The 16,394-nt window shown below is 36.7% G+C and overlaps 1 protein-coding gene across 1 annotated transcript in view; it reads right to left on the bottom strand.

Annotated features, from left to right (window-relative positions):
- Positions 1-16,394, bottom strand: part of LOC111157300 (zinc finger protein 280C) — a 66,892-nt gene that overhangs the window by 8,851 nt on the left and 41,647 nt on the right. Inside the window, exons 12-17 of the mRNA XM_022518607.1 lie at positions 16,145-16,245; positions 15,234-15,380; positions 9,237-9,368; positions 7,304-7,602; positions 6,684-6,824; positions 63-125 (exon numbers count right to left, since the gene is read on the bottom strand). Coding sequence (XP_022374315.1) covers positions 63-125; positions 6,684-6,824; positions 7,304-7,602; positions 9,237-9,368; positions 15,234-15,380; positions 16,145-16,245 — 883 coding nt within the window. The remainder of the gene's footprint in view (positions 1-62; positions 126-6,683; positions 6,825-7,303; positions 7,603-9,236; positions 9,369-15,233; positions 15,381-16,144; positions 16,246-16,394) is intronic.

The following is a 16,394-nucleotide window of genomic DNA, read 5'->3' on the forward strand; positions in this document are numbered from 1 at the left end:
CAGGTTAAAAAGAAGTTACTGTAATTTTTCAAAAGAGAGAATGGAAAAGATCAACTAGTTACCTGAGAGTTCCAGAATGCTTCTTAAAAATATAAAACCGTTTACTCGGATGGTTGCTATGAGAGCTGGAGAGACAACAGACAAATGAGATTTTATTATACAATATATCATAATAATTTTATGACCATATTTCCAAGTCCATATTTAGTTTCTTAGTTTTGATTAAAAGGTAATGATCTAAATTATTGAATTCTATTCTTCTGTTTTAATTCAAGTTTTTTATCTTCCATTTCATTTTATCTGTGTATTTTCTAGCAACATATTTCCCTGAGAATATTCTTAAGTGATTGGTACCCTCACCATTATACAAAAAAACCAAAAAACTTCTCAAAGTTAAATAAGCAAAGAGCATCAACTTAAATCTTTACAACTATTGAGTTGAAAACAATTTAAAAGGTATTTGCTAATAATGCATATTGCTCTAATAAAAATTGTTATGAATAACTATCACTTTCTTATCTTTTTTTCTTATCACTTTATCTTAATATACTTAGCAAGTGGGGAGATCTGAATGATCCTTGAAGTAAATGCTACTTGGGCTAAATTACATTACCTTTACCTACCATCAGTAAAAGGAAACATTTAAAGAATCTTTTGCAATTATTAGGAGAGCCTTTAGGGAAAGGAAAGCAGAACTCATGAGTTAAAACAACACTTCTTCTATGCACAAAACATCAACAACAAAAAAACACTAACCAAATTTTGCAGCCAATGGCAATAGCTTTTATACCCACATCTATTTTTATTTTTTAAAAGATTTATTTATTTTAGAGAGAGAAAGAGAGAGTGTGTGCATAAGCAGGGGGAGGAGCAGAGGGAGAGGGAGAGAGGATCCTCAAGCAGACTCCCTGCTGAGTGTGGAGCCTGGCATGAGGTTCGATCCCAGTATCCTGAGATCATAGCCTGAGCTAAAATCAAGAGTCGACCACTTAACTTACTGAGCCACCCAGGTATCCCTATACTCCCTTTTAAATTGATAAGGAAAGCTTTCCTGTACTAGAAAGTCAGGCAGGATTAGCCAGGACTGGCATAGCACAGTATTACTCAAAGTGTGGTTCATAACAGCATCCGTATCACCGGGGAACTCATCAGAAATACAAAGTCTCAGGTCCCACTCTAGACCTGCTGAATTAATTGCTGGCAGTGAGACCCAGAAATCAGTTTCAGCAAGTTTTTGAGGTGATTCTTATGCAAGCTGAAGTTTGAGAAACACTAGCTGCCCTAGCTTGCACTGACAGACCCAAACCAGCCAACACACCAGGTCAATGATTATCATTAGACAAATGGTAACTATCACCAGCATACCATGTATGCATAGGAAAAAAATGATACTGGCTATCTATAATCCCATGAAAATAGCTGCAGAATAGGTACCATGCTGAGTACAAAGAACTGCTCTCCCAAGTAGATAAGACAGACACATTTAATATAAGGCAGAATAGCTGAATGGTATAGAACTCAAAGGAAGGAATGATTGCTATGAGTGGCTGTGGTGATCAGATTCTTCACAGAAGAAGGTAAACTGAGAGGGAGGGAGAGGGGGCAGTCCAAGGAATAACAAAGAATAAGGAAAACCACTTTAGAGACTGAATATGAAACAAATGATATGAATATGAAACAAACTATATGTTCGGGAAGATTAATTTGGGGGGCCTGACTTGTTACAGAGTTGGTGTGGACTGGGAATAAAGGTACTCAGCCTCCAAGAAAGTAAGACTCTGTAGGTACAGAGCTCAAGTCTACAACAAAAGTCCACACTGGGTCAGGGTATACCATTAACGGGGAGGTACCTGAGGCAACAAAGGAAGCAAGACGCCACTGAATTAGGGGGAAGGCAAAGGCCCTTAGAAAAGTAGAAGTGGATACATCCAGTTCTTTATGAGGCTAATAATAAGTAAGTGCTCCATGTGTGTGATGACAATGCAGTAGAAGGTTGGGCCTCACTGGAAATTAGGAAAAGGTTATAAAGGAAGTCTGAGGCCAACGGGAATATTTTGGGATAGTATGGTATTGAAGGCCTAGAAGACAGTTGAAGAAGCTATGGAAAATGTGAGGCAGGAGGACAGAATGACCATGGGTTTAAGAAACACAAAAATATTTTCCAATTTAATGTCCTATAATTTAGGGGCAGAATTAAAGCTCCATTGGGGCAGCCATGTGTTTGGCACAGAATAAAAGACCAGCATTTGTGACTGTTGTCAAAATACCAACATTTTTCACAGAACTAGACAAAAATTATCCAAATGTTTGTATGGAACTGCAAAAGATATCGAATAGCCAAAGCAATCTTCGGATTATGAGACTGATGCACTCACTACCTACTGCGCTAAGGAGGCACCTCAGCCAAAGCAATCTTGAAAAAGAACAAAGCTCAAGGTATCACAATTATAGATTTCAAGATATACTAGAAAGCTGTAGTGATCAACACAGTATGGTATTGGCACAAAACAGATACATAGATCAACGAAACAGAACTGAGAGTCCAAAAATAAACCCATACTTACATGGTCAATTAATCTATGACAAAGGACGCAAGAATATACAATGGGGGAAAAGACAGTGTCTTTGAAAAATGGTGCTACGAAAACTGGACAGCTACATACAAAAGAATGAAACTGGACCAATTTCCTACACCACACACAAAAATAAACTCAAAATGGATTAAAGACCTAATGTGAGACCTGAAACCATAAAACTCCTTGAAGAAAACAGAGGCAGTAATTTCTTTGACAACAGCTGTAGAAACATTTTTCTAGATATGGCTTCTCAGGTAAGGGAAACAAAAGCAAAATTAAACTACTGGGACTACACCAAAATAGAAAGTTGTTTTTTTTTTTTTTTTTTTAAGTAGGCTCCACGCCCAGTGTGGAAATCAGCACAGGGCCTGAATTCACCACCCTGAGATCAAGACCTGAGCTGAGATCAAGAGTCTGAAACCCAGCTGACAGAGCTACCAGCTGCCCTCAAAATAAAAAGCCTTTGCACAGCCAAGGAAACCATCAGCAAAACAAAAAGGCATCCTACTAAATGGGGGAAGAAATTTGCAAATGTTCTCTGCTTCTCCCTCTGCCCCTCCCCTGCCTGACCTGTGCTCTGTCTAGGCTGTCTCTCAAATAAGTAAATAAAATCTTTAAAAAGAGTACACTTATCTTGATGAACACTGAATAATGTATAGAATTGTTGAATCATTATATTGTACACCTGAAGCTAATGTAACTGTATGTTAATTATACTTCAATTTGCAAAATATGAGCATTCTTCCCAGCAGTATACTGAGAGAAAGATTTGCTGGGGCCTGGTTTAGAGCAACCAAGGTATAGAAAGAACTGCAGTAGTTGGGAGGCAGAGTGGTAAATTGCAGAATGTGGACATTCAGGAAGCCATTATGAATGGTGGCAGATCAAGAGAGCACCAAAGTCTTCAGAAACTTAAAGTGTATTATTTTCAGCCGATGTGCCATATTTCTGCAAATGATATCTTGAGACAAGCTGAACTTAAAGAGTATTGGGGTGATGGTAATTTGGATCCCAGGCAGACAATAATGTTTGACTTATTTTGTTCTTTACAGATACCAGTGGGTCAAAGACGAAAATTTTTATCAAACTGATAAAGAGATGGATCTCAGCAAAACTCAGCACTGAAACTGGAGGATTTACAGTTGACAAGTAAAGCAAAATTCTGAGTGATTAAGGTACCAAGAAAGGGAATGTAAAGAGGCAAAAAGAGTTGAAAAAAAGAAAAGGTAAGGAAATAAAGGCAACCTACCAAATGGGAGAAGATATTTACAAATGAAAAATCAAATAAAGGGTTAATATCCAAAATACATAAAGAACTGTTAAACTCAACACCCAAAACCCAAATAATCCAATTAAAAAATGGACAGAAGACATGTATAGACATTTCTCCAAAGAATACATCCAGATGGCTAATAGGCACATGAAAAGATGCTCAGCATCACTCATCATCAGGAAAATGCAAATCAAAACTGCAATGAGATATCACCTCACACCTGTCGGAATGGCTAAGATCAAAAACTCAAGAAACAACAAGTATTGGCAAGATTATGTAGAAAAAGGAACCCTGTTGGTGGGATGCAAACTGGTGCAGCCACTGTGGAAAACAATATGGAGGTTCCTCAAAAGTTAAAAACTGAACTACCCTAGGGCCCAATAATTGCACTACTGGGGTTTTACCCAAAACATGCAAGACATTAGATCAAAGGGATACATACACTGCTATGTTTATTGTAGCATTATTTATAATAGTCAAACTATGGAAGCAGCCCAAGTGTCCAGAATGGATAAAGATGTGGGGTGTGTGTATGTGTGTTTGTATGTATCAGCCATAAGAAGAATGAAATCTTGCCATTTGCAATGATGTGGATGGGCTAGAGATGATATATATAATACTAGGTGAAGTAAGTCAGAGAAAGACAAACACCATATGATCTCACTCATGTGGAATTTAAGAAAAAAGCAAATGCTTTTTTTCTTAAGGACAGAGAACAAACTGATGGTTATCAGAGGGGGAGCTGGGTGGGGGATGGGTGGAATAGGTGATGGGGAGTAAGAGCACACTTATCATGATGAATACTGAGTAATGTATGGAATTGCTGAATCACTATACTGTACACCTGAAACTAATGTAACCCTGTATGTCAACTATACTGGAATTTAAATGAAAAACTTAAAAGGAAAAAAATGTCTGAGGCAAAAAAAGAAAAGGTAATGAAATAGAGGAGTAGCCAAAAGGGAAGAAAAACAATGATGGTAACATAGTAAGAGAAGTTGAGGAGAAGATTTTCAAAAGTGAGTGATCAAAAGTATCAAATATTCTAAAGAAGTCACAGAAAAGTAAGAATGAAAACTAGTGAGTACATTTAGTGATTAGGATATGACTGACTGATAATTTTTAAAGGGGCAGCTTTAACTAATAGGTGGGGGTGACACTCAAATCACAAAGGGTAAAGAAGTAGCAAATAAGACAGTAAAGAAACTCTTTAAAATGTTGACAGTAAAAGGAAGACAAGAAAATATGCAAAGTGAAGGCAAATCTCGTTCGTCCTAAAAAAATGTCTGAAAATATGTGCAGGCAGAAGGAATGTGGTAGAAAGAAAGAGATGAAATGAAGATACAAAATAACTGAGTAAGGCTGTAGAGAAAATGGAAGACACACGGGGCAGGATTTGTTTTCAGAAAGTGAGAAATGTCTTTTTCTGAGATTAATGTCTGGATAAAGGGAGAAAAACTTGAGGTAGAAAAAAGTTAATCTTGGTAAAAATGAGAAGGATGACCTCTGAGTAATTAGTAGGAACAAGACTAAAAACTAAGAGACTAGAATAAAATCTAAGGGTATTGAAAACGATTTAAAAAGATGTTGTAGATAAAAAAAAAAAAACAACAAAGAGGTATTTTTAAAAACAAAGAACTAAATTAAAGTTAAAAATCACAAATTCAGAGCTAATTAAATCAAGTGCAGTTGGTAGTTTGGAAAGGAACACAGCGAAAGATCGAAAAGGATAAGAGATTCATGGATAGCAAGGTTAAACATGTCTGAAGATGTAAAGGATTCTAGGATAAAAAGCAAACAACATTCAAAACCGATGACCTTAAGGGTGAGGTTGATATGAAGTTAGACTGGTGCTGCTGGACTGAAAAGAAAGGTCAAGACTCTAAAAATCATGAGGTAATGAGAATTCAAAATGAATGAATATTGTATATGATGAGCGGAGTTGGGACCGTGATAAGGAAGGGGGTAGAACATGCAACAGAGGTCTTGTTATGATCTGCAAGAAAACCACTTTTATTGGTTATATCTTATTTCTGACTGAAAATAAATGGAACTACCTCAGTTTGAATAATCAACTTAGCATATTTATATCTGAACAATTTTATGTATTAAAAAAGTATCCTTCTTGAAAGAATAAAGCAAGCTGCTACTAATGAGGTCCAAATGAAAGTAATGTGGTCCCAGAAGTCCTTCTCAAGACTACAGTACATGGTAGGCACTAAAATAATACAAATTGAATTGATGTATGAAAAGGAATTCTAATAGTAGCATCATGACTAGAATATCCCTATAGTCTCTCATTTCACATTTCATTGAATGAATGCAAAGATAAATGGCTTGAAAGACTAATGGACAGAAAGATGGTTGAAAGGAAGGGGGAGAAGGGAGGGAGTGGTAGGGGGAGAGTACACTCATGTGAGCACCAGTAATATTCTTAGCATCTTTGATAAACCTGGAATCTCTCAAAGTGACTGCTTTGAAGAGGATAACACTTATGTGGTTCCATGTATTTATTTGATAAATATTTTGAAAACATTAAAAATTTTATGTTTGAGAATAATCACATTTTAAAGGACTTAGAAAAACAAACTAAAAAAACAAATTCACCAAACAAACATATTCTAATTTCATTGGTCTAACTGTTCTTAAAAATTTCTGTCCCCCTAATTTCATGATTTATTACACTGGAAAAAATGTTAAGTAATATCCTAGAAGTTCCCTATTAGTCAATCCTTTTAGGTCCTTGATGTGACAACTAATAGGACAACTTAAGTTTAAAAAAAAACAAACATCTTAAATGGAATGTTGATTGGTGGTGCACGTGTTTAACTTACCTCACCATATGATTTATAAAGGCTTTGTTACAGTTAGTGTTGTATTTGCAAAAATTACAGTGGATATATATTGAAAAGTGGCTTGCAAAATCTTTTATTTTGGAATGACACTCAATGCACTTGTGAACTCCCCGACGACACCTTATAGAGACAGGAAAAAAAAGATGAAAACATATCATGAAACAAAAATAATAAAGCAAATCCTTATTAACGTTTTATTAACTGAAGCTAAGATGTTTAAATTAACATCTTTAAGTAGAGACATAATTTGAAGTTGCTCAAATTTGATTTGAAACAATAAGCTAAAATAAGTGTCAAAAATTAAACACCAGTTAATGTTTCCCTGGAATAAAAGGGATCACATTAATCAATTCAACTATCACAAGATATAAGCACAAAATAGATTAGTGTAATTGATGATAATTGTACAATGAACACCAATTCCAGTTCCGCTCAGCGATGTAAAGAGTACCTTTTTATTATCTGCTTAGCCTTTATGTCAGACAGGTGATCAGAAGTAACCATGTAAAGGACCTTTGTGATATGATAAATTATATTAAAACAAACCTTTAATATTTCATATTCAATTAGTATTATATGTCAGGAATAGAAGATATTACCTTAGGTTCTTCAAAGCTATGCTGATTTTATTCTTTCTGTTGCGCTGTTTCTTTTGCTTGTAAGAGGTTTTAGTCTTGCATTTAGATGCACCTCTACCTCGCTTACTGGCATTAGGTTTAGTTGCATGAGGCTTACTTGCCTTAGATTTACTTGCATTAGATTTTGTGGGATTCTTAGCAGTTGTACTTTTAGACTTTGCAGGTGAGAGCTGAAAAGAAGAAGTGCTTGGAACGCTACTACTGGGAGATGAAGTAACTGGTTTTGAATGAAGCGGTCCAATTGAGGCTCGAATAGTAACCTATAAAAAAGAAGGCAAAATATATATACACATTTTAGAAAATTAATCCTTGCATTAATATTAAAAAATTCACTGTGTGCCTCGACATTATAGTCCATTGGTTTTTTTAAAGATTTTATTTATTTGAGAGAGACAGATCACAAATAGGCAGAGAGCTAGGCAGAGAGAGGGGAAGCAGGTTCCTTGCTAAGCAGAGAGCCCGATGCGGGGCTCGATCCCAGGACCCTGAGATCACGACCTGAGCCGAAGGCAGAGGCTTAACCCACTGAGCCACCCAGTGCCCCTAGTCCATTGGTTTTTGACAAGGGTACCAAAACAACTCAGCGGAGGAAACGCTAGTCTATTCAAACAAATGGTGCCAGCACAATTGGATATCTAGATGCAAAAGAATGAATTTGGACCCCTACCTCATACTAGATACAAAAATTAACTCAAAAGGTATCAATTGTAAGAGCTAAAACTATAACTCTTAGAAGAAAACAGGAGTAAATCTCCATGATTTGGGGTTGGGCAATGACTCCTTACATATGATAGCAAAAGCACAACAACCAAAGAAAAACATAGATTAAATGGACTTCATAAAAATTTTACACTTTTGTGTTTCAAAGGACAATGTTAAGAAACTGACAAGACAACCCACAGAATGAGAGAAAGTATTTGCAAACCATATTTCTTTTTTTAAAAAAGATTTTATTTGTCAGAGAGAAAGAGCGAGAGAGAGAGCATACAAGCACGGTGGGCAGCAGGCAGAGGGAGAAGCAGGCTCCCCACTGAGCAAGGAGCTGGATGTGGGACTCAATCCCAGGACCCTGGGATCATGACCTGAGCTGAAGGCAGGCACTTACCAACTGAGCCAGCCAGGCATCTGGCAAGTCGTATTTCTAATAAGGGACCTGTATACAGAATATATAAGGAATGGAGAGTAGACTCAATAATACCAGCTTCAACAAAGGATGGCATTCAAGGCACTATGATAGATGCTAGGGACACAAAGACAACTCACTGACTTAGTCTACAGTTAATCTAGCTGCACTCACTATAAAGGATGTGCTCCAATGTAGCATGTGTCAATTAACTCAAAAAACAATGGGTATTAGTTTTTCTTTCCAAACATAAGAATGACAAAACCTAAGGGATACCCGGGTGGCTCAGTCGGTTAAGTGTCTCCTTTCGGCTCAAGTCATGATCCCGGGGTCCTGGGATCGAGTCCCGCATTGAACTCCTTGCTCAGCAGGGAGACTGCTTCTCCCTCTGCCTGCCACTCCCCCTGCTTGTGTTCTCTTTCTCTGACAAATAAAATTTAAAAAAATGACAAAACCTAAAATTAAATCTTAATGACAAGCAGAAGTTAATTTTTAGTATTATAGAAAAAGCCAGGCAGGAATTTACTTGTATTATCACACAAAATGTTAAAATACAGCATTTTAAAAAAATTTTTTTTAAAGATTTTATTTATTTGACAGAGAGAGCTCACAAGTAGGCAGAGAGGCAGGCAGAGAGAGGGAGGGAAGCAGGCTCCCCACTGAGCAGAGAGCTCGATCCCAGGACCCTGAGACCATGACCCGAGCCGGAGGCAGAGGCTTAACCCACTGAGCCACTCAGACGCCCCAAAATACAGCATATTTAAAACTCACTTTTGTACCAGGAGGCAATCCTTCTAGCTCTTTAGGCTTTATAAAGGTCCGATGCTGGGTCTTGTGATCCAGTTTCTCTTTGCAGGTCAAAAACTGTAGTCTGCATTTTGTACAACGATGAACTCCTTTTTTCTGTTTACAAAAAAAAAAAAAAAACTAAAAATACTATCAGAAATAATAATAACTTCTACCACCACAAATCCTGGAACCTGAAGTTGCTCTAAATTGTAACAGCTAAATAATTTTTAAAAACCAGTATTTTACCATATCCCATCATAAATAATGCCAAAGTATTATTTCATTTTTAAAAACACTGCTTGCATTAGTATTTGTGTTTCAAAAGTATTTGTGGGGTGCTTGGATGGCTCAGTCAGTAGAGCATACAACTCTTGGTCTCAGGGTTTTAAGTCTGAATCCCACATTGGGTGTAGCCATTTACTAAAAAAACAAAAAACAAAAAACAAAAAACAAACAAAAAACCTTTAAAAAAAAAGCATTTCTTACCATATAAGCAATCAAATGAAAACTATCAGTTACGTTAAAATGTGATGAGTCCTATACCTTTGTAGCATGAAAGCTTTTTTAATTATAAATTTGAAGTATAAACCATTCAAACACATGACACCATGAAAATGAGTTATACTATATTTTTATCCTAGAAAAGACCAAGTTATTTTTAATTTTTAAAACTTCTATTTGCTTCATAAAAAGTTGAAATTCTTATAACCAAAAAATTTAATTAATTTAATTAATTTAAATTTAAATAGACACAGGTGGCTAGTGGCTGTGATATTGAACAGCATAGGTGTAGAAGTACAAATCAGAACAACTGATCCCAATCTACTGTCAGAGACCCCCTTGACTAAGTCTTCTCAAACTCAGGCCTATTATTATTTTATCAGTGGGAATTGGGACCCAAGAGAGCTCTAAGTCATTGGCTCACAACTAGTGGGTCTTCTAGTATATATTAATAATTACAGTCTTTATGTATATGCTTTCACTAATTAAAAATATATTTTATATTTATATGTAAATTTAGAACATACAAATACAAAAGAATGTTTTCTCCAAAGCTACATCTCCAAAGGCCTGTCACTATTTCTATGTTAAGCACAAAATAGTCATTTAGGAGAAGCAAATGAGTTAAAATAAATGAAAGTAGCTAGCAATTACTGGAGCACAGCAGGCATTTGATAAATAAAATTTCTTTAAAAATTTCAAAGCAGGGGCGCCTGGGTGGCTCAGTCAGTTAAGCATCTGCCTACGGCTCAGCTCATGATCCCAGGGTCCTGGGATCAAGTCCCAAATCGGGCTCCCTGCTCGGCAGGAAGCCTGCTTCCCCTTCTCCCTCTGCCTGCCGCTCCCCCTTCTTGTGCATGCTCTGTCAAATAAATAAATAAAATCTTTTTAAAAAATTTCAAAGCAATATGGAAATATGTTTGTATATTACTGTTTTAGGTTCATTTTTAAGACAATTTTAAAGTATGGTACATTAGATCATATCATAGATACAGGCAATGTAAACAGATTATTCACCTAATACATGCTTAAAAGAGAGGAGAAAGGGAAAAAGATCTCAGTCAAGAAACAGACGGCAAGATAACAGGACAGAAAGAAAATTCCCCAGAGTACAGTTCCTGGAAGTCTTTTCTCTGCTGGTACCTATACCTCATCTAGTTTCACGATTTTAAATAGTATCCATCCAATTGCCTACTCCATATCACTACTTGATATCTAATAGGTATTTCAAGTCAACATGGACAAAACTGAACTCTAAATTTTCCCCTATTCACCCTGAAAAAAAAATCTGTTCCTTGTCTAGTCTTCCCAATATCTCAATAATGGATGGGAACACCATTCTTGGTAGTGGCTCAGGACAAAAGAACTCGGTTACTCTTAACTCTTGTCTTTCACACCCCACATCCACCAACCCATTAATAAAATCTGTCAGCTCTACCTTCACGATCACCTGTTCAGCCACAGTATCAGTCCAAGCCACTCACCTGGACTCTAACAATAGCCTCCTGCCTTCTTGTTTCCACTCTTTCCTCCTAACAGTGTATTCTCTCCATAGTTTCCAGAGTCATCTCTCACATGCTTAAAGCCACCAATGGCTTTCCATACCACACCAAAATCCTAACTCTGGCTCACAAGATCCTACACCATCTGCTCTGCTCTCTACTGGTATGATCTTCTTTCCTACTACTCTTCCTCCCACTTGTTTGTCATGCTCTGGCCACACTGGCCTTCTTGCTGCTCCTTGAACATCTAGATATATGCTCACCTCACTGCCTACTTACTGTTCCCTCTCCTTGGAATGTTCTCTCCCGGATACCCACATAGCTAACCCCTTATTTTCTCTGGAGAGGCTCTCTTTGCCCATATAAAAAACAGAAATGGCTCCTTCACCTCCTAAGTCGTGGCACTCACAGCCCTCACATGTTTTCATCCCATGGTACTTATCACCAGCTGGCATACATAAACATTCAGACATAATACACATACTTTTTTCAGTACAATGCAAATTCCAGAGAGCACAAACTTTGCTTTGCTCACTTCTGTGAAACAGTCCCTGGCATATATTAAGCACTCAATAAATATTTGTTAAATAAATAGTGAGGCAGACAGCAAGAGACTGACAGAACGTGCACAAGAGAAGCAGGCACAATTTAACTAGTTGAAAATGTCTGCCATTTCATTGAATGAGCATTTACCCAGCACCCTGGGATGGGAGACATTAAGCTACTATTCCCTTAGTTGGACTCAAGTCTTGCGTATCTTAATGCATGTATGCTTGAGATGTGGTAAGGAGGATAATACAGTACATCTTTAAATAATACAACATTCAACCAAAAAATTGGTGATCTGTTCCAAGGATAAAGAATAACTTGTTTCACTTGAACATCCTGACAAACACACTGTATTGTTTGGGTGATCTGAAGAATTTTGAAGGCTAATTCTGACTATCTGTAACATCTGCTTTGAGACCTAGCTTCAGCAAGGGATATGACTCTAATAAAACCTTGGGCTTTAAGTCTATTTTTGGCTTTGCCCTTTATTAGAGAATATGACATTGGGCAAGTAACTTATTCTCTCTAAATCTTTGTTTCCTCATTGATGAAATGAAAATGATCACATACCTGTTTTATAGGGTGGTTGAGAGGACTAAACAAAATAATGGAAGTAAAAACACTGTGACTGTCATACCGCACATGATTTGTATATATTTACTTTTGATTTTTTTAAAGATCTAGTAAGAATACTTGACATATCTAAGGTCCCTCATCCTTTCTTAAAAGTTGTGCGAACTGTATTTTAGCTCTAAAATCACTTCAGACATGATAATATATTCCTTTTAGGAAAAGGTTACAACTAAAGTCTTTAAAAAGAATAAAATGAGCCATATATTCAATAATTCCTAATATCTAAAATCACACTTACATTACCTCAATTACAAGTATAATCTTGCTCAGTTATACGGTTTTTGAGTCTTCTGTGAACAACTATGTAAACTGCAAGTGCTTTGAAAAATGCTTGATGATCCTTCTGATTAATAGAGTCTTACCTCAGGGCACCAGGGTGGCTCAGTGGGTTAAGCCTCTGCCTTTGGTTCAGGTCATGATCTCAGGGTCCTAGGATCGAGCCCCACATCAGGCTCTCTGCTCAGCAGGGAGCCTGCTTTCCCCCTCTCCCACTGTCTGCCTCTCTGCCTACTTGTGATCTCTCTGTCAAATAAATAAATCTTTAAAAAAAAATAGTCTTTCCTCTGTTGACTGCTGACTGCCTACCTCTTAGGTACTCCAAACTCACAAAAACTGGGCACCAATGTTGTGCCAGTAGTCCTCAAGACTACTCCCAGAACTTATAGGACTTAGAAGTTGTTAAACTCATAAATACGATTTATTATAGTGAAAGGATACAGAGCAGGATTAAAGGGCATCAGGTGGAGTCTGGAGGATACTAGCACCAGTCTCCAAGCACCCTCTCCCAATGGAGCTGCCCAGGACATGACTCAATCAATCCCCCAACAACTAACTGCAGCAACATGTATGAAGTGCTTTTTACCAGGAAAGCTCTCCTGAGTCTAAGAGGCCAGAGTTTTTTTTTTTTGTTTTTGTTTTTTTTTACAAGGTTTAGTCACCAAATCTTCAGTCTCCCAGAGGAAAAGAAGGTGTTCACCATAATCATACTTTTTGTACAAATGATCTAGAAAAGCTGGTAAAATTTGGCTAGGTTCCAGACATGAAAAACACTCATCAATTAATAACAAAGGCTCAGTTTCCAGGAGTTAGCCAAGGGCCAATTATGGAAGTATGCAAGTAGACCCTTCTGAAAATGTACAGGATTTGAACAACTCACACCTGCTGGGTTAACTCTTTCTTATACACCTGGCAAGTGAAGACATACAATTCAGGGTATGAAGAGTGACTACAGATCAGGTAAACCACTTTTAAGAGACACAGTCCCCATACCAGGTCCACCCATCTCTTTCTTACCTTTCTAAGGATACTATTACTCTGTTACATCTATACCTCACTCTGGAGCTTAGGAAAGCACGGCAGAAAGCACTATGTTAAAAGCTTCATAAGGAAGTAGTTAGAGCTGTTTTATATCTCATTCTTCCTTTCAAAATCAAAGGTCAAAAGATGGAATAGAGAACCAAGATCAGCATTTTCCAAACTATTTCTCAAGAAATGTTAATAGGTATTGTGCAAATAAATGGTTAAATAAGTACTGGGGACAGTCTATACAATATCTCTTCCTTGGAGATTTATGAGGTTTTCCAGCATTTTAAAAGCTCTAATCTTAAAATTAAAAAAAAAACTGTTAATTTTATAAATCTAGCCATTTACTGAATTTCTTTTCCCAGGAGCAATTTTAGAATGGGACATCTATTAACATCTGATGGAAAACTGTTGGGGAAACTCCAGAATAGAAAGATTTTACCGGAGGTTCTTAAGGGTGAGATGTCATGCCACCATGTTGGAACCATCCCAGTCATAACATAGGTGATTCTGAACGTACTTGGATATTCTAATTTTGTAAATTTTTTTCAATTAACAAGTTGATTTCATGATCATCTAATGACTAGAACTGAAAACCATGTTAGCACCAATGCTGAGTAAATTGGCCATGACAATGCAATCAATAATAAGAAAATGTAATGAGCTGATCAGTGAGGAGACAAAACTTGATTACATAATCACATTTAGTAAACTCACTGACTTCTAATTTTGGCAAAGGTACCGCTGCTCTTTCAAACACTCAAGAATAGGCTTACTGTTTCATCAAAGTTTTCAGCCTAACTAAAGGATGGTCTAATTGTGTCAGGAAAAGACCCAGCAAGGATAAAATGAGAATTCAAGAGAAAGGGGCAAGCACTAACACTGGTATTCCAGAAATTACATAGCAGAACTGGCAAAAATCATCCAGAAACAAGTTAAAACCTAAATATAGCTCTTTGGCATAGTTCACATATTTGCTGTTTTCTTTGTCACTCGCTGCTACAAAAGACCATTCTGGGTTGCTAATAACAACCACATGTCTTTTCATAATGAAAAGTGAGCTATAAAGTGGAAATGAAGTTTGAAGAGGAGAAAAAAAGAATGAGTCCTCAGTCTTGATCCCTAGTTCCAACACCTCCTCTTTCTTGCTCTTGATTAACTACCTTCAAAATCATTCCCATTTTCACCACTCTTAGACCCCTGAAATAGTCAACTTAAATATTTCACCCATCTTTCCTCTTCCCTTCCACTCCAGGGTTCCTATTTCTGCCTAAGCTTCTGAAACTTCACTAGTCAAGAGCCTCATCACCACTGGGAGGCAGACAAAGAAAAGAAGTGGAAGTTTCACAAGTCATTCAGCATAAATTGCAAATTAATTGTGTCATCTGGAACCACTTAACTTTCCTTTTAGAACAAATCTAACCAATGCTCAAAGTTTAATATATCTACCTTTTTACTAAGACAAAATGAGCAAATAACTGCTAAATCTCACCTGATGCTTCATGTAATGATTCATGTAGGGAGTTGCCATTCTACTAACTTTGAGGCAAAATGGACATAGCAAGTTCTTAGTGTTTTCATGAGATGCTCTAAAATGACTTTCTACATCAGAAAATGTTGATGATCTAAACTGGCACACCTAGAAATACAAAGAGGGTTTAGTTTAACTTCAAAGTTCATAACTGAAACACAATTACATCAAAGTAGCAATGACAAGTCATTCGTTTAAGAAGAATATCATGCACTACTAATTCAGCTCTGTTGCCTATACAACCAAGAATTCTAGCACTGAAAATAATAAGTATAATCCTTGAAACAGAAAAGTTATCTTTTGAAGTTTAGAGATATATTCCTAAATATAACCAGATTTCCTTCTTTTCAGGTCTATTATCCCCCCTAACTTGCTTGAATTTTCAAACTCTGACATCTCTTGTCCGAGAAAGATTTTCCTGCTACATAATATAGAATATTCTTTTGATTTTAGACAGCATCCAGGCTATGGCAAGAGGCAATTTTTCTTATCTTGCTATCTAATTGGGGACCACTTCAAATTCTGGAAAAATACAAGTTCCAAAGCATTTAGCTAAGTTCCCCATAACTAACAGCATTTCCTATTTCTCTGCCATGTCTATGTTCTTCGGTACATGGTAAGAAAATCCACATATTTGTCTTCTCCAGCAGAGTGTTTTGTTTGTCTAGTACAGGGTCAGTAAACCATAGCCTCTAGTCCAAGTCCAAAACCACCAACACATATATGAGTTATATCAAGGGAGTTTCCACTATTGAAGGTTTTAGTAATTCATTTTATTCTAACAGTTATTAAAAAGATCAATAGAATAATACTATTTTGTAGCACATGAAACTAAAACAAGCACCTGAGTACATGATAAAATGTATGTGTACCTGGCAAATATATGGCATTTCACCGGGTTTATGAGTATCCTTCATATGTTGCAAAAGAGCATGCTCTGTTTCAAATGATAATTCACAGATTTTGCAAATAGCTGAAAGTAGGAAAAAAAACATTACCATTTTACAGACGTATAATAAATAAAAGATTCATTTTGTACATCCACAACAATAGCAATAAGTAGTAATAGTAACAGTGGTGATGGCTCCGACAGTTCCATAGTTGTTAACTCTGTAACGTTGT

This window comes from Enhydra lutris, unplaced genomic scaffold (assembly GCF_002288905.1).
Source record: "Enhydra lutris kenyoni isolate GAN:26980312 unplaced genomic scaffold, ASM228890v2 scaffoldscaffold53, whole genome shotgun sequence".
Taxonomy (NCBI): Eukaryota; Metazoa; Chordata; class Mammalia; order Carnivora; family Mustelidae; genus Enhydra; species Enhydra lutris.